At 36.0% G+C, this 26,086-nt stretch overlaps 1 protein-coding gene across 2 annotated transcripts in view; it reads left to right on the top strand.

The window, feature by feature from the left end:
• Positions 1 to 26,086, top strand: part of LOC143240675 (cell adhesion molecule Dscam1-like) — a 102,274-nt gene that overhangs the window by 45,499 nt on the left and 30,689 nt on the right. For both annotated transcript variants that reach the window (XM_076483496.1, XM_076483495.1), the window contains exons 8-17: positions 280 to 438; positions 1,261 to 1,545; positions 2,897 to 3,016; positions 7,065 to 7,235; positions 11,216 to 11,363; positions 18,748 to 18,896; positions 20,536 to 20,667; positions 20,871 to 21,038; positions 22,615 to 22,685; positions 24,887 to 25,124. In XM_076483496.1, coding sequence (XP_076339611.1) covers positions 280 to 438; positions 1,261 to 1,545; positions 2,897 to 3,016; positions 7,065 to 7,235; positions 11,216 to 11,363; positions 18,748 to 18,896; positions 20,536 to 20,667; positions 20,871 to 21,038; positions 22,615 to 22,685; positions 24,887 to 25,124 — 1,641 coding nt within the window. The remainder of the gene's footprint in view (positions 1 to 279; positions 439 to 1,260; positions 1,546 to 2,896; positions 3,017 to 7,064; positions 7,236 to 11,215; positions 11,364 to 18,747; positions 18,897 to 20,535; positions 20,668 to 20,870; positions 21,039 to 22,614; positions 22,686 to 24,886; positions 25,125 to 26,086) is intronic.

Here is a 26,086-nt window from a genome sequence, read left to right as displayed (position 1 = left end):
AGAACTCTTCTAAAATAAAAGTTGTCTTTAGCTTGTCCAAAGTTTATTCTTCCACTTAATTATAAACATTTAGTATAACTTCCAAAACAACACCTGAAACAAATGTACCGATAACTATATTAATAACATTTTTCATCTAATGATACGCCTCTGTTATCTAGATTGTAGAAGTTAGGTTGTTGAGTCTTGTTAGAAATCATTGGGGTTTCATGTTGACTTTCCTTAATCAGATGTTATATTTACTTCAGTTAGCTAATGTTTAGCCCATGTCCATGATAGGTGGAAAAAAGCTACCATTCAACCATCGACAACAACCTTTTCCTAACGGTACCTTGGTGTTATTAGACGTTCTCCATCAGGATGCTGGACGGTACACTTGTGGCGCCACAGACGGACAAGGAAGAAATGCCGAACAGGAGCTATGGATAACAGTGGCAAGTAAGTTTAGCATACGTGTTTTGTGTACTACAAGAAACGTAAGCTCGTGCAATAAAGAACACAGTTTATCCATTAGTGTTGGGTAAGACCCTGAATGCAATTTGCCCTTTCATGCCCGTAAAGATTACGTTAGCTATGAAAGCACTCAACCAAGGCGAGACGCATCTTTGAGAGTTTTTACCATAAAAGCACAACGTAACTCAAGGCATGTATTCTGGACTGAACAGAAATGGATTCCGCACGCTTCTGTTAAATCTGTTTCTTCCTCGAATAACTTATCTTAAAATTAGATATGTAAATTAATTTATCCGACCTATAAATAACAGTAAGTTCAAGGTCCATTTAGAGTATGTTAACGAACAACCTATCTTCAAAAATGAAACAACTAAATGTATCTTCCCTCTGGCGGAATTCAGAGGAATCTTTCTAGACGTAGGCATAAATGTTTTTTTTTTTTTTTTTAAAACTAATGCTCACTACGGAGCCACTTCTTATAATGTATGGTAGACTATTTCTTGATTACATATGTTTCTGTGAAATATATATATATATTGTGTGTATGGTTTTCTCTGTGGTTTTCTTATAGCAAAGCTATTACTCAAATTCATTTACAATATAGAATATTAGAAAGAATAGTTTGTAATAGCTTATCCGCATTTAATCAATATTTAACATGGTTTTTGTTTAGAATTTTAGAAAAGTATAATATCTAATAATTGTGTCATGTATTAATTTCACCCCAATATAAGAGATTCATGCTAAAATATGAATGGTATTGACTTTTGTGCGGTTATTTTTATAAGAGTATGACTTCTATTTTAGCGCCACCTGTAATTGAACCGTTTAAGGTACCCACTGACCTCTCCGAGGGCGAGAGAGCATCTTTGATGTGTGTTGTTTCAGCCGGTGATTTGCCCATCTCTATAAAATGGATGAAAGACGAATTGCCACTGCCCTCTAACCTAGAGGCGTCTGTTATATTGGCCAACAACTACACTTCTTTACTCTCCTTCCCAGTCGTTCGACACAAACACAGAGGAAACTACACCTGTGTAGCCTCAAACCCAGTAGCATCAGATAATTTCACGGCACTGCTTGATGTGAAAGGTAACAGCTTAGGAGATAAGAAATATTATATTTTATAAAACAAAAATTATCTAACCTCACACTGATTTTAAACCAGGAAGTCAAGTTTAATTACAGGAACAAATGTCAGAAATTGGAATGTGATAAATGTTAAATCTAAGTCTGCCTTTAATGTAATTACCCCCTCCTTCAAATTGGTATTTTTAAGCATTTCGAACGAGTGTTGTTTTTAGTTTGTTTTTTGTCTTATAACAATGCCATCGCGCTATCTGCTGTATCTACCGAGGGGAATCGAACCCTTGATTTTAGCATTGTAAATCTAAAGACTTAATGCTGTCCCAGCGGGGGACGTTTCAAACGAACAACTTAACCAATTTTTTTCCCCTTCACTCAGTAACCGAAATGATCTTCTTTTTTTGCATTTTCTCATTTCCTTTAAGAAGTACATACCTGCGCACATAAAAACAATCTCTAATTTATGCGTTATTAAAGGTATTACAGATGTACGTTTTCTAAAATACATTTAAATTAATGAGTTGTGACAAATACGTTTAATATGTATGTTCACTTTCACATTGCTCTGTTTATAATATAAACACATAACTCTACCGGTCGCATTCAAATAAACAATTAATAAAAACAAATGGTTGAACATTTCTTTATCAATTAGTAATGTGATTGTTTGAAGTTAAGCGCAAAGGTATACAATAGACTATCTTTTCTCTGCCCATCACGGGTACTGAAACTAGGTTTTTAGCGTTCTAAGTTCTCAGACATTTCATTGCGCCACTGAGGGGGGTAACATAAAACTGATGACCTTTGGCAAGTTTGTATTAAAAGCCTTCAGCCTTGAATGCTTATAATTTCAAACTGACACTTTACAACTTTAAATGAAATAAAAGTTATTTAATGTGTTTTACTTATGTGCCCACAGGGAGGTTAAAGAATTAAGCACACTCTGTTTCACGATGACTTAAAATGGAAACACTCACAGCAGGTATTATACACGCTTCACTATTATAAGAGGCCTAACTGTAATTCTTTGCTGTACTGACGAATTGTAAACAAGGCGAAACTGCAGTGCACAACCGAAATTACGGTCAATGAAAAAAACAAACAAACAAAACATCAGGTTTTCACGTCACAAATTATAATTTTAATTTTTCCTTTGACGAAAACGAAAGAAATCAGTTGTCCTGATGGGTAGCGTCGAATAAAAATTTAGGCGCAATGCTATAATATTATCCACACACCTTCGTTAATTTAGGTTACTGTTAAAAGGAGAATCAAAACATTCTAAATATTATATACATTTTGGTCTCGTTTTGTTTTCATATCCTCACATTTACTTTTGTCTTTGTTAATTCACCAGTTCCCCCTAAGTGGAAGCATCGGCCCGTAGACCAAACTACAGTCTTGGGTCATGGGATTATTTTTGATTGCCAGGCTGAAGGATTCCCTTTCTCCGTTGCTCGCTGGAAAAAAGCTGTCGGTAACACGTTTGTTTTGTTATAGTTATTGTTATCTGTATCTATACCATTTATTACGATTGGCAACATTTTATTATTGTTGTTAACAATGGTACTTTGTATTCCTATAACTTCGTATAATATCATGTAAAAACTTCACTCAATATATCTTTAAGTAACGAGTAAGTTCTGGAAAGTTTTCTTCTCGTGTTTCATAACTTTACATCAACAGTCATCTCGTGTTTCATAACTTAATATCAATAGTCATCTCCTGTTTCACACCTTAATACTAATGTTCGTTGCGTGTTTCATACTTCCATGTTAAATACGTTTCATCTAATGCGATATATTTTGGAAAACAAGTTAGAAAACGATTAATCTTGATTTTAAAATGAAATACAAAGTTGGAATAAATACAAGTGTTTTGCTACATAATAATCTTAAAGATTTATTTAAAGCCTGAATCTTGTGATTATTCTCAAATGGAATCAGGCTTTTCTAGTTGGAGGGATTAACTTCTAAACAATGAGCTGGATGGATTTTCCTGTAGAATTTTCATTTGCAGATGAACTCCAAACAGTTTGTAGAAAGTTCCATATGAATAAAACTTAGATACAAGAATTATACATTCATGAATAGAGAGGTACCATTTCATTTTCTACAGCAATTACACATTCACGATACACAGGTACCATTTCGTTTTATACAACAAATATACACTGATAATACAGGGCCACCGTTCCCCAGAATTAGAATCTAGAAACTTTTAACGTCAAATTCTACCTCTAGTGTCATAGGCCACGAAGGACTAGACTTTTGGAGACACAGATGACGTAACTCTTAAAAATTGTTTGTTTATTTTTTGAATTTCGCGCAAAGCTACACGAGGACTATCTGCGCTAGCCGTCCCTAATTTAGCAGTATAAGACTAGAGGGAACTCAGCTAGTCATCACCACCCATGCGAACTCTTGGGCTACTCTTTTACCACGAATAGTGGGATTGACCGTCACATTATAATGCTCCCACGGCTGAAAGGGCGAACATGTTTGGTGTGACGGGGATTCGAACCCGTGACCCTTGGATTACGAGTCAAGCGCCCCAACCACCTGGCCATGCCAGGTCTACTTGAAAAATGTTATGTGTGTGAGTTTCAGAACTCAGTTATTACCGTCAAATTAATATGCCGAATACAGTGAGGCTTTATTTTCGGCTTTAAACCATATATATATATATAAATACGTTATACTGTATTTTATATAAAACTAAAAAAAATTACGTCACAATGAGTTTTTAGTAGCTATAAAATTGGTTATTTTGCTCAACCACATGTTCATAACCTGTTACACTGAGTTCGTAAAACTCCTATCCGATATGCAGGTTTCGTTTTTATCTATTCCCAACATTATCAAAGTCTTTTCTTAATTTTTTCTTTTCAACTTTTCCCATTTTTTAAGGAACAGATTTATGGAGCGTAATATTATGTAATCACAGTTCTCCTTTGTCCCTGTTTTACGTGTTTTATTGAAATTATCGTTTTATATTTCATATTTGTTTAAAACCTGTTTTATTATCATACTGTTGTTATGTGTTGTATTTATGGTATTTTTTATTATTTGTGTTTCTAGTTATAAGGACATTTTGGTATTTTAATTATAATATAAGGACTTAGTACTAAATTTAATGTTCTAAACTGGTGTTTTTTGTGAGTTATTATTAGAAATATTCGTAAAATAGAGAAAGCAGTGAAAATATCCCATAAATAAATCAAAATATGTTTCTTATACATGTGTTGTTTTCAGTTATATATTACTTACCACAACGAACCCATATTTATACAGGATTTAAATAATATGTACCATCGATACTAATAATGTTGTATTCTAAATTACAGTATGCAACACAAATTTTGTTCCTGGATAGTCGCTGATTTTGTAAAAGTACAGAAAATGGCCATTATTCCCTTCAAACTTTGGTTTTGTGACCCGGATAATGAAATTTAGAAATTAACCTATTTTTTATGCAAAAATTGGCAAATTTGCACATTTTCGTTCACATTAGGTCTGAATAAAACAACATGTGAATCAAGATGTACATGTATTTACATTAAAGTTATACGAAAATGAACAAAAATGTTTAGAAGTGAGTAGTTTTTCGAGATTTGCGGCTGTAATGTAAACCACTTTCACGTATTAGCCCCCAAATGTAGTCTCCCATCATTTTTTTGTTATACGCTCCTTGGTAGCGGCGTTCAAAGTGAAAGCGTTCGCCTTGTTCCTGTGAGTATGCTTCCATGTTCTCCTTGAATTTATCAAGATGAGCGTCAAGAATATGGACTTTCAGGGACATCCTGCAGCCTATTATGTCGTAGTTCTTCACCAAAGTCTCAACCAGTTCCACGTAATTTTCGGCCTTGTGATTGCCCAAGAAGCCCCAAACCACTGCGACAAAGCTACCCCAAGCTTTTTTCTTTCTACTGAGCTTCTTGGGGAATTATGTGCACTCCAGGATCTTCTTTATTTGTGGTCCAACGAAAACACTAGCTTTGACCTTTGCCTCAGACAGCTTAGGGAAGAAGACTCGAAGGTACTTGAAGGCTGCAGACTCCTTATCGAGAGCTGTGACAAATTGTTTCATAAGACCCAATTTTATGTGCAGTGGTGGAAACAAAATCTTCTGGAGGTCCACTAGTGGCTTACACTTGACATTGTGCCTCCCCACAGAAAACTCGGTCTGTTGTGGCCAGTGCTTCCTGTTGTAGTGCGCTGCGGTGTCCCTGCTGTCTTAACGGCAAAGATGACAGGGGAACTTGGTAAAGCCCCCTGGAGACCCATCAGGAATGCCACCATTTTGAAGTCTCCAATAACCTCCCAGCCATACTCATCATACTTCAAGGTTTCTAGCAAAGTCTTGACGCTGTTCTATTTCTCTTTGAGGTACACCGAAAGATATTTAAATTGTAAAACGTTTAAAATTTGTATAATATAAAATCTCACTATTCAAGCAAGAAAAAATTGTCCGTCTTACCTTCTAGAGTTATTTTGTAGTGCTCACAGGTAAAATGAGGTGCCCAGGGTTTGTCTTGATCCTTGACAGACATGCTGAAATATGTCTTGTAGGCTTCACACATTTTAACAGATAGTGTCACAGAGTACTTTTTCACTCTTGTCTTGATAAATTGGCCACATACATAGCAGAATGTGTCTGGAGAATGCTTGCAGCTTCTTGATGCCATCTCTGATAAACTCAGATAGGTCGATGTGTTCACTTAGGTAGCTAAAACTAAACTAAAGTGACGACTAGTGAGCCCCTGTATATGTATTACTATGGAAAGTTCTATAAAATTCTAAAAGGTTTTTGAAAATTCTCGTACGTTCTACAACATTCTAGAAAGTTTTGAAAATTTTTGTAAGTTCGAGAAAATTCTCTATCAGCTACTCAGCACTGAATCTACCTGGAATGTTCTGGAAAATGGGTAAATTTGAAAATTTCATTACCTAGGTCACAAAAGCAAAGTTTGAAGAGAAAAATAAGTCTTTTCCATTTACTTTAGGCGTAAGAAATTGGGAAATTAAAATTTCTGCCCTGAAACAAGAAAATGTTAAAATTTTGTAACAAAGTGTTATTCAGCACACAAGCTGTTTGGTGTATTAAAAATAAATGTGAAACCCCCTCTGACGTCAATGAGCTTTGTCAGTTTGGGGGAGTTCTGTTTCACGAAGCTTTGTTTGTTTGTAGTTAAGCATAAAGCTTCACAAAGGCTTATCTGTGCTCTGCCCAACATAGATATCGAAACTCAGCTTTCAGGGATGTAGTGCGCATACACGCCGCTGTGCCACTGGGGTAGTAATTAGAAGGTGACAGGTATAATGGTGTTTAGCCCTGGATTTCCCAAACTAGGGTCCCCAGAAGGGCTTGATCTATCAATCTGTAGCTTAATCTTTCCTAATTTTATACAAATAACTCGTGTTTTGTTCGTTTTTATTTTCTCGTAAATTAACGTTTCTCTCATGTCTTGACTTTGGAAGGAGCGCCGTTATTGGGTTTAGTTTAAGATTTATAACATTTTTCAGGGGAAAAGGGCGAGTTTAGGGTGGTCATCAGTAACGCCAACACTCAGATCCTAGAAAATGGTTCATTAGTAATCCAAGAAGTTCACCCTGAAGATGCTGGATCGTACATGTGTCAACTGACCAACGGCGTTGGCCCTGGCCTTAGTACCGTCGTGGATCTTTCCATTCACGGTAGGTCAGAGATAAAAAAAAAAATCTTACTTTAGTAAACAATTGTTATTTTTAACAGTAAAATTTCTGTGTGTTTTTACATGATTATCAAAGGTATTTATAAATGGCTGAGCTTTTATTCGATACCTCATAACTACATCTAATATTCTCTCCTATTTTTTAAATGCCAACTTTATTAACTAATAACATGTTTATTTGATAGTCCAGATAAGTGTTTATGACATTACCAGATTTAGTTAAGCAAACGTATGAAAGTCACCTTATGTACACCATGGGCTAAACAGACAGATCAGAGACCCCTATAGCTTAAGCACAGCTGTCCCTAAGTTTGACCTATAGACCAGAGGTAAGGCACCAGGTCGGCAGCATCCGTTGCCAGAAACGAATATTTTCATCAAAAAGCGGGACTAGCAGTTATTCTTATAACTCATCCACACCTAATTCAATCTAGTACTGAACACGTTATCACAGAACGTTTTCGATATCAAAATGTGCGAACATGACAGTGAAATGACATTAAACGAACATGTTCATTATTGAAAGGAGAAATATTTCATGTCACTGTTGCTATTGTTGCTTTGTCGAAAGCTGTACAATGGGACATCAGCACTATACTCACTGCGAGGAATCGAACCACGAGCTAGAGGGTTGAAAGTCTACAAACTTACCTCTGACCCACCGTAGATAAATGCTTCACCTGTGTTTTATTTATCCTAACAGATCACATTCCACCAAAATTAAATTGTACTATTATCTTTAGAAGTTATCACTTCACAAAGTAAAATTTGTATTCTGATAAATGAGAAACATATCCAGGTGGGAATTCTTAGCTTCCGAATACCCCTTCCCTATTCCCATTATATTTAACAACACCGTACCGTATGTCCTCAAACAGTGGCCCCAGATTTTGAATTTTTGTTATTACTATTACATTAAAATGTAGTTTTAAGGTTGATGTTCAATAGAAAAAATCGAACTGGTCAGTCTTTCCTTAATTAAAACACCAAATAAACCTTTGGCGCGCCACCTATTAATAGGAGTTGCATACTCTGACTCCAAAACAGATTTACCATCAGATTAGAACTCCCCTTCCCGAACTAGATTAATCCTGGATATGCCACCATAACCATAACTTATGTATAAAAATCAGTATGTATATATAAATTAATTCCAACTGTGTTTCGTGTACAACGCATCTTATGTTATTCTCTGTTATGCATCTTTTTCATTCACAGATACCTTAAATTGTAATTTATTACATTTTTTTTTGTATTCACTCGACGCTTGAGTTCAATAGTAGTGATAACAAGTTTAAAAAAACATGCTTGAGTGTAAGTAAAGAAATAAGTAAAACACATAATTTTGTTATAAGTTATCAAAAAGAGTATAAGTGTTATTGTTTGGTTGGGAATGGCTTGAGAATTTGTCTAGAACTGTGGAACGAAAGATTTAAGATTCGAACCCGTGATATACTACCGAACATTCTGTGCAATTTCGGCTCTGGTGTGTCCAAAAGTGACAACAACTTTTGTTATTTGATCAAAAGAAGCCATGTAAACAGTGGGTGCTGTTGACTGGGGGGGAAGTAAACGATCTACCTTAACGTTTGTTATATAAGGTTCTTTTCAGGTTGAAAATACCAAACAGCATAGCTTTATATGTTGAATAAATATGAATTTTATTTCAACGAAGACTAAAATCTTGGAAGAAATAAACAGATTCAAAGGTATTTGATTTCGTGTAAATATATCTTTTAAAACAAGAAATTTGGATTAGGGTTAACTGTATTTGCCAAAATGCCATGTCGTTAGAGCAACAAATTGAGAGCTTAGCTGAAGACACGCATCTCTGTAAACGGGTAAATCTTGAATTGAAATTGATATGGTTAAAGTGTCACAATGAAGTGTGTGTGTTTTCTTATAGAAAAGTCCAACTGGGCTATATGCTGAGTCCAGCGAGGGGAATTGCACCCCTGATTATAGAGTTGTAAGCTCGTAGACTTACCGGTGTACCAGCAGGGGATCTCATAATGGCGATACTCAGTCAAACACAAAAATAAGAAACCAAAATAAAAATAAATGGATAAGCCTAAATTTACAGGTCGTTGCGATACGATAACAGTATCTACTAGGTAATGCTAGATAACCACGTATTTTAGGAAGATACTCGTATACTGTGTATTTGCTATCGTGAGATAAAAAACTCAGCAACTGTAACAAAGGTCACACGATATATTTTTATTTGATATTTTAATCGCTCTATTTTTATAAACAATGATAATTAATACTTCTTCTCTTCCTAATACGATAAGAGCGGATTAACAAATACCGAAACCAAAACTTTGAGACGCAGTTTCGACGAGATTAAAACGTTGATTCATCTGTTAAGTGTGGTGTTGAACGTCTGACACAGTTTAACACGAAATATAAGATACACCAATTACAATGGCAACTTGTGACCCTGCATGACCAGGTGTTTAGAGTACTGGACTCGCAGTCTGAGGGCCGCGGGTTTGAATTCTCGTCACACCAAACATGTTGGTCCCTTTCAGTCGTGGGGGCGTTATAATGTTACGGCCAATCCCACTATTCGTTGGTAAAAAAGTAGCCCAAGAGTTGGCGGTGGGTGGTAATGATTAACTACCTTTTCTCTAGTCTTACACTGCTAAAGTATGGACGGCTAGCGCAGATAAGCCCTCGTGTAACTTTGCACGAAATTAAAAAACAAACATGTTTGTTCATGCCTTTAATCAAAATACTTAAACGAAACTTTTTTGCCGTTAATTTTGTTTTAGTTACAGGCATTAAAAATATATAAAAACAGACAATACGCTCGAACAAAGAACGCCGATTAACTCACAATGACTCGTAGCCATGCCAACAAGCAAGCTGTAGATTGTTTAGCAAGAAAACTAGAAACAGGCGCTACGAAGTTTCGGGACGTTTGTTGGTTACAGTTTTTTGACAATGTAGCCATGTGCAGTGTGTGTTTTGCCCGTCAACATGTTCACCTGCCACAAGTGAAATGTCCTATTAAAATTCATTTAATAATGACAATTTATCAATATTAACTATCGTAAAACCTAAAGGACATTGGCAGTAATGCTGTTTGTACATGTTTCTTTGCTTTTGAGCAAAGTCCTGCTAGGCTATTTGCTGCGTCCACCGTGGAGAATCGAGCCCCGAAATTTAGGGTTGCAAGTCCATAAACCCATCGCTGTACCACCGGGTGGGACTGTTCAGTTCATTTACTGTAAAAGAAACATTAAATAATAGAAACCATCACGAGAGGGCGTTGATAAACTACAGAGCTCACAAATTTTATTTATTTAGATCAATAAAAGACTAGATTGTTATTGCAATCCTTTTATATTCGACAAGTATTTCAGATCAGCTTTAGCTGACAAAAGTTTTAGTTAGAAAACGCTCTGGTTTTATTGCAACTGGAAAAATAATTTTCAAGTTGTTTACTTTTCAGAATGTATATCCGGTCAACGATCATCCTCACAATTTCAGTTGTGGATATTACAATGGTACGATCAATCACACTCTTCATTACCAAGTAATAATAACTAAACAATTAGCGCTGGGTGGTGATAACTGACTGCATTCCCTCTAGTCTATAACTACTAAATTAGGAATGGCTAGGGCGAATAGCCCTTGAGTGACTTCACGCGAATTTCAAAACCGAACCAAACCAGAGTGTACATTATTTTACGAGTCAATCATTATGTTAGGAAACCACACCGGTTTCAAAAACGAATTTAATACAAAAAATACAATATCTTCTAAAATGTTTCCCCTGACAAAGAAGGTCTCAGTTTTCGAAAGCGCACCGAGATTTTTATTTGTGTGTTAATTTTGATATACTTGTTAAACTATTGAGCTACGTTTCTATTGGTTCTTTACGTTTTAAGTGCTGGTGGTTCTTCTCCTTGGTGGTTTCACTTATTTAAGGAGTGTTTTAACAATCTTTACCAGTTCCGGCACACACGGAGAAGAATTTTATCATCAACACGGTCAAAGAAGGGGAGAGCATAACTTTGGAGTGTCGTGCACGTGGAGAAAATCCTATCGACATCACCTGGACCATGAACAGGGTTCGGTTTAATCCAGCCAGCAACTTAAGGTAAGGTGCTAGTGAAAACAGTAGAGAACTACGTGAAACCAAATTATCAATGTTTGTTTAACACAACAACTATGTGAAACCAAACTGTTGAGGTTTCTTTAACACAGCGACTACGTGAAACCAAATTGTCGACATTCTTTTTAACACAACGACAACGTGAAACCAACTTGTCGGTGTTTCTTTATCACGATGATACAACGCTAGGTTTATATAAAAACGTTAGATATGTTTGCTATAATGTATACTTAGCGTTTTGTTGGCCTAAATATAACGTTTGTTTGTTTTTCAAAAATGAATTCAGGTCGCCTATAGTCATACCTTTCATTGGTAAAATAGAAAATAAAGATATTCCATATATTCTATACAAGTTTCTAAATTTTGATCGATAAAACAGACATGTCGTTAAGAGCTCTTTTGTTTTTGCATAAATTCATATGTGTCACTTAGATGGAAGGTGACAGGGGCGTCTGCTTCTCTCAAGCTGGAAGAGTGCTCATTTTGTCAGTTTCCGTTAGACATTTCTATTTGGGTTAAATTAATACATATGCTCAAATTACTCCTAACATAGAACCCACAGTTAAATTAGAAACCCCACGTGAGGTCAGTTGTCTTTCCACCTTCCGTTTCCCCTAGCCTCTTATCAATTGACTCTTCTCTCGACACGCGAGTTCAGTCGTCTTTCCACCTTTCGCTCCTCTAGCCTCTTATGAACTGACTCTTCTCCATCAGACACAAATATTGGATGTTTCAAGTGAATGAAGACACATGAACAAATCACATCAAGTATAGGTACCACTTAAAGTTCAAAATAAGATGAAGTACAGGTACCACATAAAGTTCAAAATAAGATGAAGTACAGGTACCACATAAAGTTCAAAATAAGATGAAGTACAGGTACCACTTAAAGTTCAAAATAAGATGAAGTACAGGTACCACATAAAGTTCAAAATAAGATGAAGTACAGGTACCACATAAAGTTCAAAATAAGATGAAGTACAGGTACCACATAAAGTTCAAAATAAGATGAAGTACAGGTACCACATAAAGTTCAAAATAAGATGAAGTACAGGTACCACATAAAGTTCAAAATAAGATGAAGTACAGGTACCACATAAAGTTCAAAATAAGATGAAGTACAGGTACCACATAAAGTTCAAAATAAGATGAAGTACAGGTACCACTTAAAGTTCAAAATAAGATGAAGTACAGGTACCACATAAAGTTCAAAATAAGATGAAGTACAGGTACCACATAAAGTTCAAAATAAGATGAAGTACAGGTACCACATAAAGTTCAAAATAAGATGAAGTACAGGTACCACATAAAGTTCAAAATAAGATGAAGTACAGGTACCACATAAAGTTCAAAATAAGATGAAGTACAGGTACCACATAAAGTTCAAAATAAGATGAAGTACAGGTACCACATAAAGTTCAAAATAAGATGAAGTACAGGTACCACATAAAGTTCAAAATAAGATGAAGTACAGGTACCACTTAAAGTTCAAAATAAGATGAAGTACAGGTACCACATAAAGTTCAAAATAAGATGAAGTACAGGTACCACTTAAAGTTCAAAATAAGATGAAGTACAGGTACCACTTAAAGTTCAAAATAAGATGAAGTACAGGTACCACTTAAAGTTCAAAATAAGATGAAGTACAGGTACCACATAAAGTTCAAAATAACATTTGTTTTCATAAATAAATTATTTTTATTACTAGTCGATCATATTACAAAGACAATTTCTGTAAAAGTCAACAGTTCGAATAAACATGATTATTTTCACGGTTTATTTACAATGACCAAGTGGTTAGGGCGCTCGATACGCAATCTGAAGATAGCAATTGCCAAGCGATCGACGTGCAATCTGAGGGTCGCGGGTTCGAATTCCTGTTACACTAAACCTGCTCACTTTCTCAGCCAGGGGGCATTATAATGTGACGGTCAATCTCATTATTCGTTGGTAAAAGAGTAATCCAAGAGTTGGCAGTGAGTGGTGATGTCTAGCTACCTTCCCTCTAGGCTTATATTACTAAATTAGGCAGATAGCCCTCGCGTAGCTTTGAGCGAAATTCAGAAACAAACAAACTATTTAGAATATATTTTTAACACAGATGGAAAAACACTGAGCCCAAAATTGAACACCACTTTCTTTAATGTAGTGACTTTTACCCTGCTAGGTACAGGGTCTTGCTATGAAGACTACATGATAACAATAACAACAATTTAAGATATGTTGTGAGCTGTATTGTTCTTTCAAAGAACTAATCATACTGTACGGATTTCCCTTCCCCATTAACATCTAATGTGGGAGTGCAGTCTCCCCACTCTTATAAATATATAGTGTATAGACTTGCTATATGAATGTTCACTGTTTATCGTTTTTCAGATGATACCATAACTGTGTCATTTCTTATGTACAGGATAACAATAAACACTTTAAAAAGTCCCTAAGATATTTTGCCTCTCTGGCGTGGCATGGTTGCCTGGTTAGGGCTCTCGACTCGCAATCTGCATGTTATAGGTTCGAATCCTCGACACGTCAAACATATTCGTTATCACGTGACGGTCAATTTCCACTATTCGTTGGTAAAAGAGTAGTGTAACAGTTGGCGATGGGTGGTGATAACTAGCTGTCTTTCCTCTAATCTACCTCTGCTAAATTAAGGAAGACTAACGCAATTTAGCCCTCTTGACGCCTTCACTCGAATTTCATAACAAACAAACCAATCTGCGTCCCTTGGGTATAAACTCAATTAAAACTGATTTCCTTACCTTCTGTGTTAGCCGTCCCTAATTTACAAGTGGAAGACGAGGAGGAAGGCGGCTAGTCATCACAACGAACAGTGGGATTGACCATCACAATATAATTCCTCCATGGCTGAAAGTGGCGAGTGTGTTAGGTGGGACAGGAACTCGAACCCGCGACCTTCAGATTGCGAGCCGAGCGCCCTAACCACCTGGCCATGCTAATGTCTTACTTTTCTCTACAGTTAAGTCTATTTGGTACTTTAACCCTCCGTACTTCGTAAAACCATGGTTGAAAAGCTCCATATTTATTGTAGAAAGTATAAGGCCTAGCTGGCGAAGAACGGCTACACTGGGGAGTAGCAGTGTTACTACACCACGTGGAGATGGATAATAGGTCTAACGTTTCACCATCGATTGGTTCTGTATAAGTTTCTAGTGACAAGTGTGTGTATGTAACAATATTTTGAGCTACGTTCCGCCCGACTGTAAATCTGTAAAAGAAATCGGATTAAAAGTAAATTGTTTTGAAATTATTCTTAATTTTTTTGCGACTTTCCGTTATACTTGTTACAGCTTTGACGTCATACAACATGCAGACAGCAGTGACTTACTGTGTCATGTCACCTAGTGAAGCGTGATTGGACTCAAATTACACAGACAATAACACTGTTTTTTTATGCCACGTTTAACATTGTGAAACAGACACGAGAAGCATAACATAGATCACGAAATCAACCCCGCGACAACGAGACTCGTTGGCAAGAGTTATAAAAATCACCATAGAAACAAGAACTGTTAGGAACAATTTTTGAAATAATGGAGTGAAAAGCGTTCAGAGTAAGTAATATAATAAAACATTATATTTATTTCCCCATGTTGAACAACTTTCTTCATTATTTCATTTTTTTACATCATGCGGTCTTTCCTACTGGGCCCGGTATGGCCAGGTGGATAAGGCACTCGACTCCTAATCCGAAGGTCGCGGGTTCGAATCTCCGTCATACCAAACATGCTCGCCCTTTCAACCGTGGGGACGTTATAACGTTACGGTCTATCCCACTATTCGTTAGTAAAAGTGTATCCCAAGAGTTGGCGGTGGGTGATGATAACTAGCTGCATTCCCTCTAGTCTTATACTGCTAAATTAGGAACAGCTAGCGCAGATAGCCCTCGTGTAACTTTGCGCGAAATTCAAACATACCAATATTTCCTACTGTGTGTTTTTTCAGGAATAATTTTCTTCTTCTTCTAAGAGAATTCGAGATTTTGACCCACATTCTTGAGTATTAATTTTCAAAAAGTTGTATCACTTGTCAGTAGTATACTTAGGAACGGATATACTATACTGTTGTATATTTTTCTTCGTAATTATTGGTAGGTTTAGTTCTAACTAAACTAGAGGTTTGTTTGCTTGATCCAAATGAATGCGGTGATCAAAAACAATAATATGAAATGGATTTGTTCAACAATATTTAATAAAAGTTACTTATAAGATTGTTTTTCTATTCATATTTAGCTAACACAATATTCTTTACGTTATATTATTGAATCACCAACTCTACACACGCACAGAAAACACGCAATCAAATAAGACGTGAGGAGTTTAAAATAATCTTGGCTGGGTTCAGTTATCGTTTTTTTTCTACACTTTGCCAAAACGAAAACGTTTTTGTTTATTTTTTGTTAAGCAAGAAGCTGCACAATGGACTATTTGTGCTCTCTTCGCGGGTATCAAAACCCAATTTTTGCCATTATGACTCCAGATACTTATCGCTGAGTCATTGAGGGGTCACGAAGAAATGGAGTATTTGTAGTAAAGCACAAAGGTAAAAAGGGCTAACCGTGTTGTGAAAACCACAGGTATCAAAACCCTATTTTAAGCGTCATAAATCCAGAGATTTATCATTGAGTCACTTAGATGGACCAATCTTAGGTCTCAATTTCCTAATTAAACTGATTCATTAATAAATTATGCTAATTAATTCGTTTATTAATAGATTATGCTAATTAAATCGGTTTTATTAATAAATTATGCCAATTAAGTCGATTTTATTAATAAATTATGCTAATTAAGTCTTTTTCATTAATAAATTATGAAAATTAAACTGATATATTAATAAATTATGCTAATTTTAAGTTCTGGACGTATCATTAGGTGATCAAAAATTAAAAACTTCGTTAAAAAAGGAAATTAAAGAAACCTATTTAATATTTTGAGTTTCGAACTAGAAAAGAAATTGTTTCTTCAATTATAAGAAATATTATTGTATAAATTATTAAAACATATTTGAATATATTTATTATTTACAATAAAAGTCTTAATAGGAAATTTTATGTTAGCTGTTCTTTTAACAAAAATAAAATAACATCAAGTTTCCCTAGACGTGTCCTTATAAACAAACGTTTTTATATCAATCATATTTATTGTATAAATTATTAAAACATATTTGAATATATTTATTATTTACAATAAAAGTCTTAATAGGAAATTTTATGTTAGCTGTTCTTTTAACAAAAATAAAATAACATCAAGTTTCCCTAGACGTGTCCTTATAAACAAACGTTTTTATATCAATCATACTAGATCTCGTAAGGAAACTTGCTCAGGGCGTTAAAATGATTTCTATATTAAAGTATATTTCCTCAGAGACACATTTACCGAATAAAATTTATTAATCTCAAAGTTTTTACACGATTTAAAAACTCTCACAGAAAGTTTTCGGAATATTTCCTGCTCTTCTCCCATAGATGAACAATAAGTTTCCTGATCTACAAAGCTACAATTTGGGGCTCGATTTTAGGGATGGATAGAGTACAGGTAGTCAACTGCGCAGCTTTGTGTTACGACAATGACCACAGCTTACTAACATTGTCAGCCGGTATAATTGGCTACCACCAAACAAAGGTTCTATAAGTTCCATCCGTTCCGGACAGCGTTTAAGGTTTCTCTCAATAATCGCCCTTATACAGTTGAAATAGAAAGGGAGAGAAAGAAGAGAATAAGAGAAATGCTACTTTGTGAGAAAAGTAATTGAGATATGTTTTCGAATACTACACCACGCAAGTCTCTTGTGAATAAAATCTATATCTCTCTGTGTGGCTTGGTAGACCGAGTGGTAACGGTTCTTTGCTGATCGCGGAATCGAAACCCGCACCCGAACATATCATGATCCTCCTTTCGGCCATGGGGGCGTTATAATGTGACGGTCAATTCCACTATTCTTTAGTAGAAGAGTAGCACAAGAGTTGGCGGTAGCGGGTAATGACTAGCTGTCTTCCTTCGTGTAGCTTTGCGCTAAATTTGAAAACAAAAACAAACACTAAAATATAAATATAAGCATAAAACGTCTACGTTTGATAATATCTATTTTAGTCAAAAAGGCATTTCCCTGTTACTGATAATTCATCAATTAAAAGAATACAACAATGGAAGATCAGTCTGAACAAAAATGATCGGTGATCTAATTTGTAATTAGGAAATAAGATCTTTGGTGTTCCAAACAAGTTGGTGGAATAAAACTGTAGCCAGAAAACTCAAGACCAGTTTCATTCTAAACTTCATTATGAATAATTCACTCGTAAACGCTCCCCTCAGTGACACAACAGAATGCCTGCGGATTCACACCGCTAGAAACGGGTTTCGATACCCGTGGTGAGCAGAGCACACATAGCCCATTGTGTAGCTATATGCTTAATTCCAATCGATCAATCACTCTGAAACGAATTTGTTTTTGCTTTTAGAAATGCTACATAAAACTTACATCGAAAGCACGTTATTTCGTAATCTTATGTTTAATTTTAAGTAAAGCCTAGCCAAGTATGTGATAACATTCATCGTCTAACTCTTGCGTAAAATAGTAGTTTATTTATTTAGTAAAGTCACGCAGTAATACTTACAAACTTTACGAATTTCCGTCTGTTATAAATCTCGCTTTAGTCTATACCATATCTAATTAATTAGTATGAATCATTGGTGTTGCTTTAATTCGATGAAATTGAACTAGTTCCTACTGGAATACATAAAATGTAATTCTCTTGAACTAAATGGATCTGGCTAATAAGAATGGTTTCATCTTGCCCAATCTGTTTCTGTTGGAATATACGAATCTTTATTTTTCTGCATTAAATTAAATTAGTTTATTTTGCTATCAGTCACAAAAGGCTCCGGCATGGCCAGATGGTTAAGGCATTCGACTTGCAACCAGAGGGTCGCGGGTCACACGAAACATGCTCCCTTTTCCAGCTGTAGATCGTTATTATGTAGGGTCAATTCCACTATTCGTTAATAAAAGAGTAGCCCAAGAGTTGGCATGGGTGGTGACGACTAGCTTGGTTTACCAATTTCGAGCAAAGCTACATGAGGAGTGTCTGCGCTAGCGGTCCATAATTTAACAGTGTAAGACTAGAGAGAAGACAGCTAGTCATAAGCACCCACTGCAGGCTCTTGGGCTACTCTTTTACCAACGAATAGTGGGATTGACCGTCATAGTATAATGCCTACACGGCTGAAAGGGCGGACATGTTTGGTGTGACTGGGATTCGAGCCCGCGACTCTCAGATTACGACTCGAGTGTCCTAACCACTTGGCCATGCCGCTCCCACTTTAACTGAAACACATCTCTTTTCTTAAAGGTACATCTTTAAAGAAACAGAGAAACCAAAAGGAAAGGTCTCGACAATTATAATCACTTCGGTCAGTCGCAGCGACTCTGGTCTGTTTGTCTGTAGTGTGGAGAATGCTTTTGGGAAGGGAGAGACGGTATTTCAAGTGGTAGTTCAAGGTGAGTGTACACACTTTAATTAGTCGTGTTTTGTATTCACCATTTAGCTGGTAACGCGTTTGTTTGTTTGTTTGGGAATTTCGCACAAAGCTACTCGAGGGCTATCTGTGCTAGCCGTCCCTAATTTAGCAGTGTAAGACTAGAGGGAAGGCAGCTAGTCATCACCGCCCACCGCCAACTCTTAGGCTACTCTTTTACCAACGAATAGCGGGATTGACCGTCACATTATACACCCCCACGGCTGGGAGGGCGAGCATGTTTAGCGCGACGCGGGCTCGAACCCGCGACCCTCGGATTACGAGTCGCACGCCTTACGCGCTAGGCCATGCCGGGCCTCTGGTTACGCGAGAAAACATATTCACACACACATTCTCTGGAATAAACTACTAGAGTTTAAGTTAATCCTGTTTGTTTTCTTAGATGAGGAATAAACGTTGAAAAGATTTTTACAGCAGTTACGCATAAGATGTGTTAAAGGGTCTTTTTTTAAAACTGTCTTCAAGTTCCTTTGGATGACGTTTCGGGATCTAGTACTTTGTTATATTTTTAATGTATTAGTACGTAGTTATTGGGAAAAGATAAGTTTTAGCAACATTAACAAAAAATTCTTTTAAAACGATTTTTAACAAAAACCGGTATTTTTTTGTAAAGTAGGTGAAGGGTAAACTACTGAAGTGTTCGTATCACAAAATCCACACTAAAACATTATTTTAGATAATTATATAATCCGTGAATTGTGGGAAACTGTTGCCAACCGACGGTGACTCAACTGGGTTAGATTTGTCTGTTTTTTGAATTTGCGCTAAGCTCCACGGAAGTCATATGATTTAATTTAGTATTTAAGAATAGAGAAAAGGTATCTGATCACCACCCCACCCTACCGTTACTTCTTGAGCTGTTTCTTTAACAACGAATAGTGTGATTGACCTTAACTTTATAATGCCTTCCCATGGCTGAAAGGGCGAGAATGTTTGATGCGAAGGGGGATTCGAAACCGCGAACCTCAGATTAAGAGTCGAGCGTCCTAACCACGTGACCATGTTTAGTCTGATCGAGTTTGAGGCAAGGATGACTTTACGTGTTTATATGATTAAAAATTCACACCACTTTCGTCACGACACTCGTAAGTTAAACTGGCTTGGAAAACAACAATAATTAAATTGTCGAGTATTCGATATACTGCGTTCATTTTGTAGTACGGACACATTAAAATAATTGTGTATGAAATTCCTCATAGGAATCTTCAACACGTACTAGATAAACGTTTTTACAATAACTATGTAGTCGCCATGTTTATCTCAGTAGAGTATCAAGCTCAAAACAGAGCGAGACCATAATCAAAGCTCTAAGGTTTATTAAATACGATAAAAACACAAACTATAAATCAGAATACCTAAAAAGTCATGCGTCTATTTTTTTCAGAACGGAGAAGATTCTACTTTTTAATTTGTACATTTTGCAGTGGAAAAAACTTACTTCAACTTCGGTCATATAAGTTTAAAATAAACTAAAATGGAAGTCGACTTTTTTTGCCTAGTAAATTATTAAATTTAATCATAACTAGTGAAGGCTCTACATTTATCTACACCTATCATTTTTTCCAACAAAGAATTATACATTGAAAAAATTAATCTCACAGAAAATCCGGACCCGCCTAAAGACTTGAGAGTCAAAGACAAGACCAGTCGATCAGTGTCCATCGTGTGGACTCCACCTTTCAACGGAAATAGTCCGATAACAAAGTATCTATTAGAAGTAAAGTCGACATCTGGTAAGCGAAAAATGGGATTATTTTGATGAAATAGTATATGTGATCCGATAACATGATATTTAAAGACAACATAATCCAAGTTATTTATTGTTTCACCACTGATTAAAGGATTTGTACTGTTTAGGTTCGTTCTTCAAGCACATTTATTCAAATACGGAAATCTGTGTAATTGAATTTTTTTCTATGTTTTTATCGTTGTATAGATTTTTGGAACGAGGACAGAAATATTATTGCTATTGAAGCATCAAGAACTCAATACACAATCCAGGATTTACAGCCATTATCGTCATACAAAATACGCATGCGCACAAGTAATACCCTCGGAGTCAGTGACTACAGTGACATAATAATGGTTATAACTGATGAAGAGCGTAAGTGACTTATGACCTGCAGACTAGGATCCATGATAGTGTCCTGTTTTAAGAACAAATAAAACAAATATTAAGAGTAACAAATATTTTTATTTCTGGGTTTTAAAGTTCACATGTAATGCTGTATTGTAGTCGACAATACATAATTCTTCTCGAGATTCATGACACGCTCACGTTTTTTACTGACGTCACGACAATACAAATTGCAATGTTAAACGTTCGTCATGTAACATCGTTTTAGTGTTTACTGACTAACTAACGGATAGACAACACACTAGTATATTGTGGTGTGAATAGTTAAAACAGGTGACTCCTCCAGAAAGCCTTCGTAGCCCACTGCGCAGCTTTGAACTGAGCAACAAACAAACAAAATAATGTACAAATTAAAATGTGTGGTCGCAAAATAAGACATTATTATTTTATATAGTTCTGTCAGAAATTTGTTATAAACTCGTTCTGACGTTAAGAGAACTGGCTTGTAAGAAAGGAATGACTTTCTTGCATATCTGTTTAACACGGGCCTTTTTATATTTTATTAAACCTCTGTTTAAGTCGCCATAATACAAGATTTCCCATAATATAGATGGCGATGTGTAAACGTTTGGTTTGTTTTGAATTTCGAGCAAAGCTACACGAAGTTTACTGCGCTAGCCGTCTCTAATTTAGTCGTGTAAGATTAGAGGGAAGGCTTGATTTGTTTTGAATTTCGCGCAAAGCTACACGAGGGCTATCCGCGCTAGCTATCCCTAATTTAGCAGTGTAAGGCTAGAGGGAAGGCAGCTAGCCACTACCACCCATTGCTAACTGTTGAGCTACTCTTTTACCGACGAATAGTGGGATTGACCGTCACATTATAACGCCTCCACGGCTGAAAGGGCTAACGTGTTTAGTGCGACTCGAATCCGCGTCAATCAGATTACGAGTCAGACGCCTTAACCCACCTGGCCATGCCAAGCCTTGTGTAAACGTAACCATATCATTAGAAACTTTATTTGATAGTTCATAAATTCCAACGTCAGTATTTATTATTTTTGAATTTATATTCAGGAACATGAAACTACATTTTAGTGAATTCTTGCATCAAAACGTATTATGACGTAGTTTCAGCATCAATATTAGTTTTCATTTATTTATCTGACCATTAGCTGTTTTTGTATTTTTTGTTGTTAAGCGCAAAGACACAAAATGGGCTATTTGAGCTGTGCCTACCACGGATATCGAAACCTAATTGTTAGCATTATTAGCTTTTAGATTGATATCCGAGCCACCGTGTGTATGTGTATGTGTGTGTGCTTTCTTATAGCAAAGTCACATCGGGCTATCTGCAAAGTCCACCGAGTAGAATCGAACACCTGATTTTAACGTTATAAATCCGCAGATTCACAGCTGTACCATTAGGGAAACAGTACACTAGTATTTTGTATTTTGGCAATAAAAATATCAAAGATAATGCTTTGAAAATAAATTTATTTTAGTTTTTACACTAGGGCATTAGACAAGTAACGTTTAGGCTTACACATAACCATTGTTCATGTTTTCCTTTGTGACGTCATGTAAATATTTGTAAAATTTTCAGCACCTGGTGAGAAACCCCGAGAAGTAACAGTTTCTGCTGCAGGATCCAGATCAATCAAAGTTGTTTGGAAGGTGAGTTGTAAATGATCTTCTATGTAGAGCAAGGAAAGAAGTATCTGTGTGAGGATCAACAAAAACATATAAGTTTATACCAAAAAGAAACACCGATATCATGTCGTTTGGGCACTTCCTTACTTACGTAACACTTTCTGCAGATATCTTCTTACAAATTATACTGTGCAATATTTATGACACCACCTTCTGGTTAAAATTAATATCTTAAAGCAACAGTAAATTAAACCGTGATGTGTCTTACAGAATTGTTTCTTCTCTTTTTTTTTTCCTTTTAGTTGCAATTTTAAAAAAATGTTGCTAAGCAACAAGTTCGGAAGCGGGTGAAACAAGATACTCTTATTTTTTTTAACGAAAAGCTATAAAAAAGGAATTGCGAACCGCAAATTGTAAGTTCGTAAAATTAATGGTGGACCAATAATTCACCGGGATGGAGGTATATATGGTTAAAATGTGTGTTGGAAAGCTTATAAAAACATGTTATTCTATGAAGTAAAATTAGTTTTCATAAATACAAGCAGTGTTAAGGTTGCCCTTTTATAACCTTTAGTTAACATTTGTAATTCTAGGTGGCAGTAGTTAGTCGCCGAGGTAATTAGTCATTACAAAATCATACCAGTTTGTGAAAAGCTGCTTTCAGTCGAGGCTATTGATAACTATAGTTCCATTTTTTGTCTCTTAGGAACCGATATTACTGTGCGTTATTTTGCAATAGGTATGAAAATTGGAACTCAAAAGTTATAACCAAAATTACATTAGCTTAATTCAAAGTCTATTTCTGCTACACATTATAATTACCTTTGTCTGGATGCATCAGCGATAAACATTAGGAGTGGACTTTATTTTAAACACAAACATGTTCAAAAACGGGTCTTTAAGGCCTCACTGAGGATGGTTTATAAATGTACATGTTAAGTATCGTCTGCATTAGATTTCATTTAACTTGTAGCTCGTTATGCAAATAAGATTTGTAGTCATCACTACCCACTACCTGACGGCGTCGACAAGTAAAGATATCAGCATAAAGTGATTTATGTTTCTCCTATATGGTTAGTTGTTCCTGCTTGATGCAGTTAACGTTTGTTAATCAAGTATTTCATAACACTAAGTTTTTCATGATCCCATCAAAGAAGAATGACCGGCTGTTGGTTGATTGTTTGGAATTCAGTGATGCAAAGCACCTTGGTTTATTAAAGACAACTGGAACAAACTGACCGGTGTTATTATAACAAAAGCACTTCTTCGATAGATAAAAGTCTCAATAATCTTGCAACAATAGTTAGGAAAACGAAATAATCAACTACGACATATTCGTCTCTGGTGGAAAACCAAAAAGGTCAAACTATTTTTGTTTCCTATTGTGTCTGAGCTGGAGTGCTGAACTAAAAACAGAAAATAAAGTGAACCTGCGGTAACCAGATAAAGTATATGTTATCTTTGACTGGGATTTGGCTACTACTCACATGAATAAAAATGTGAATACATGGAATGCCATTAAACTGTCACTAGATGCAGGAAATCGCAAGAGTTAAATATGTAGCTTTTTAATTGAATTGTATCGATGTTTGTTTTGTATTTAAGCACAAATCTGTAAAAGGGCTATCTCTGCTTTGCTTACCACAGGTAGCGAAATTCTGTTTCTTGTTTGTTTGTTTGAATTTCGCACAAAGCTACTCGAGGGCTATCTGTGCTAGCCGTCCCTAATTTAGCAGTGTAAGACTAGAGGGAAGGCAGCTAGTCATCACCACCCACCGCCAACTCTTGGGCTACCCTTTTACCAACGAATAGTGGGATTGACCGTCTCATTATAACGCTCCCACGGCTGAAAGGGCGAGCATGTTTAATGTGACAGAGGCTGAACCCGCGACCCTCAGGTTACGAGTCGAGCGCCTTAACCACCTGGCCATGCCAGGTCACATCTCGTCGAAAATAATTATGCTTGAAAAGAGATTTGTCGATTCACATTAACATAAATGAAATGTACAAACATCTAGGTTTCATCTAATTTTTAAAATTTTAACGCTTAATTGTTGATAAGATATTTAATTTGATATATTCTCTATAAGTATATTTAATTTGATACATTCTCTATAAGTATCTCTAAATTTAAGTGCAAAAAGAAAAGCACTCTGTAAAAAGAAAAGAAGATTTGAAGGTTCACTGACCCATCAGGATCACCTTGTATTTTCTTTGTGTTTCAGGAACCCCATCAGAAGGACGAACAGTACAATGTTCTAGGATACTACATCAAGTACAAGATTCTTAGTAAAAATGAGGAACTCCAGTATAAGACTGTGGAAATTCGAGACCATCTGACCCATGAGTGGAACATTGAAAATCTAGAACCACATTCTAAATATAAAGTGACCGTTCAAGCATTTAATGAGAAGGGGTCGGGTCCAGCATCAGATCCAGTCATAGTAAAAACATTTGAGTATGGTAAGTGGCACCTCTTGACTTCGGATAATGTACGAAAGAATTATCGTAATTAATCTGATGTTTAGCAATGGAAATGTTTAAAGAGTTGTCTTTTATTCAGCAGTAATGTTTGTTTGTTTTGAATTTCGCGCAAAGCTAAACTATCTGCGCTAGCTGTCCCTAATTTAGCAGTGTAAGAATAGAGGCAAGACAGCTAGTCATCATCACCCACCGCTAACTTTGGGCTACTCTTTTATCAACAAATAGTGGGATTGATCGTCACATTATAGCGTCCCTACGGCTGAAAGGGCGAGCATGTTTGGTGTGACGGGGATTCGAACCCACGACCCTCGAATTACAAGTCGAGCGCCTTAACCGCCTGGTCATGCCGGGCCCATCAGGTATGAACAATTATGTATAGACGTAAAAGGAAAATATTACACAAACGCATAACTTAATTTTGTTATTAACATTTATCTGATGTTCAACATTATGTCGCTTCCTTTTTTTTTCCTTTTAGGCAACGGACTCTCAGTTTAATTGTATTTGTAAGTCTTTGGGATATTTTAAGTAATCGAACAATTCTCAATTAAAAATAATATATAATTTGGACAATTGGATTCCCCACATTACGAAAAAATAATAATAATTTTCTAACCAGTTCTTTAAAAACAGCAACAGAGGTTGAGTATGTTATATTAAGATAATTTTCGAGTATCACAACGTCATTACAGTACATGTCGCCACGTTCAGTCGTCCTGTATATACTGATCGTTCCACTTGCAGTTTACTTTCCATTGCAAACAGGCTACGTCGTGAAACTGTTATGTCCATTACTTTCTTCTGGCTTTCTATATTCCACCTAGTACATGAAGACAACACTTTCTGAATACTTTAACAATTCAATCGTATAAAGATTTATCGGCAATTTAACTGGATTTTATATGTATAGAATAGAATAAATGCCTTGTCTCATTTTCCAG

The sequence above is a fragment of the Tachypleus tridentatus genome, chromosome 13 (genome assembly GCF_004210375.1).
Source record: "Tachypleus tridentatus isolate NWPU-2018 chromosome 13, ASM421037v1, whole genome shotgun sequence".
Lineage (NCBI taxonomy): Eukaryota > Metazoa > Arthropoda > Merostomata > Xiphosura > Limulidae > Tachypleus > Tachypleus tridentatus.
The sequence above is the reverse complement of the archived record's forward strand: the minus strand, read 5'-3'. Positions and strand labels throughout refer to the sequence as shown.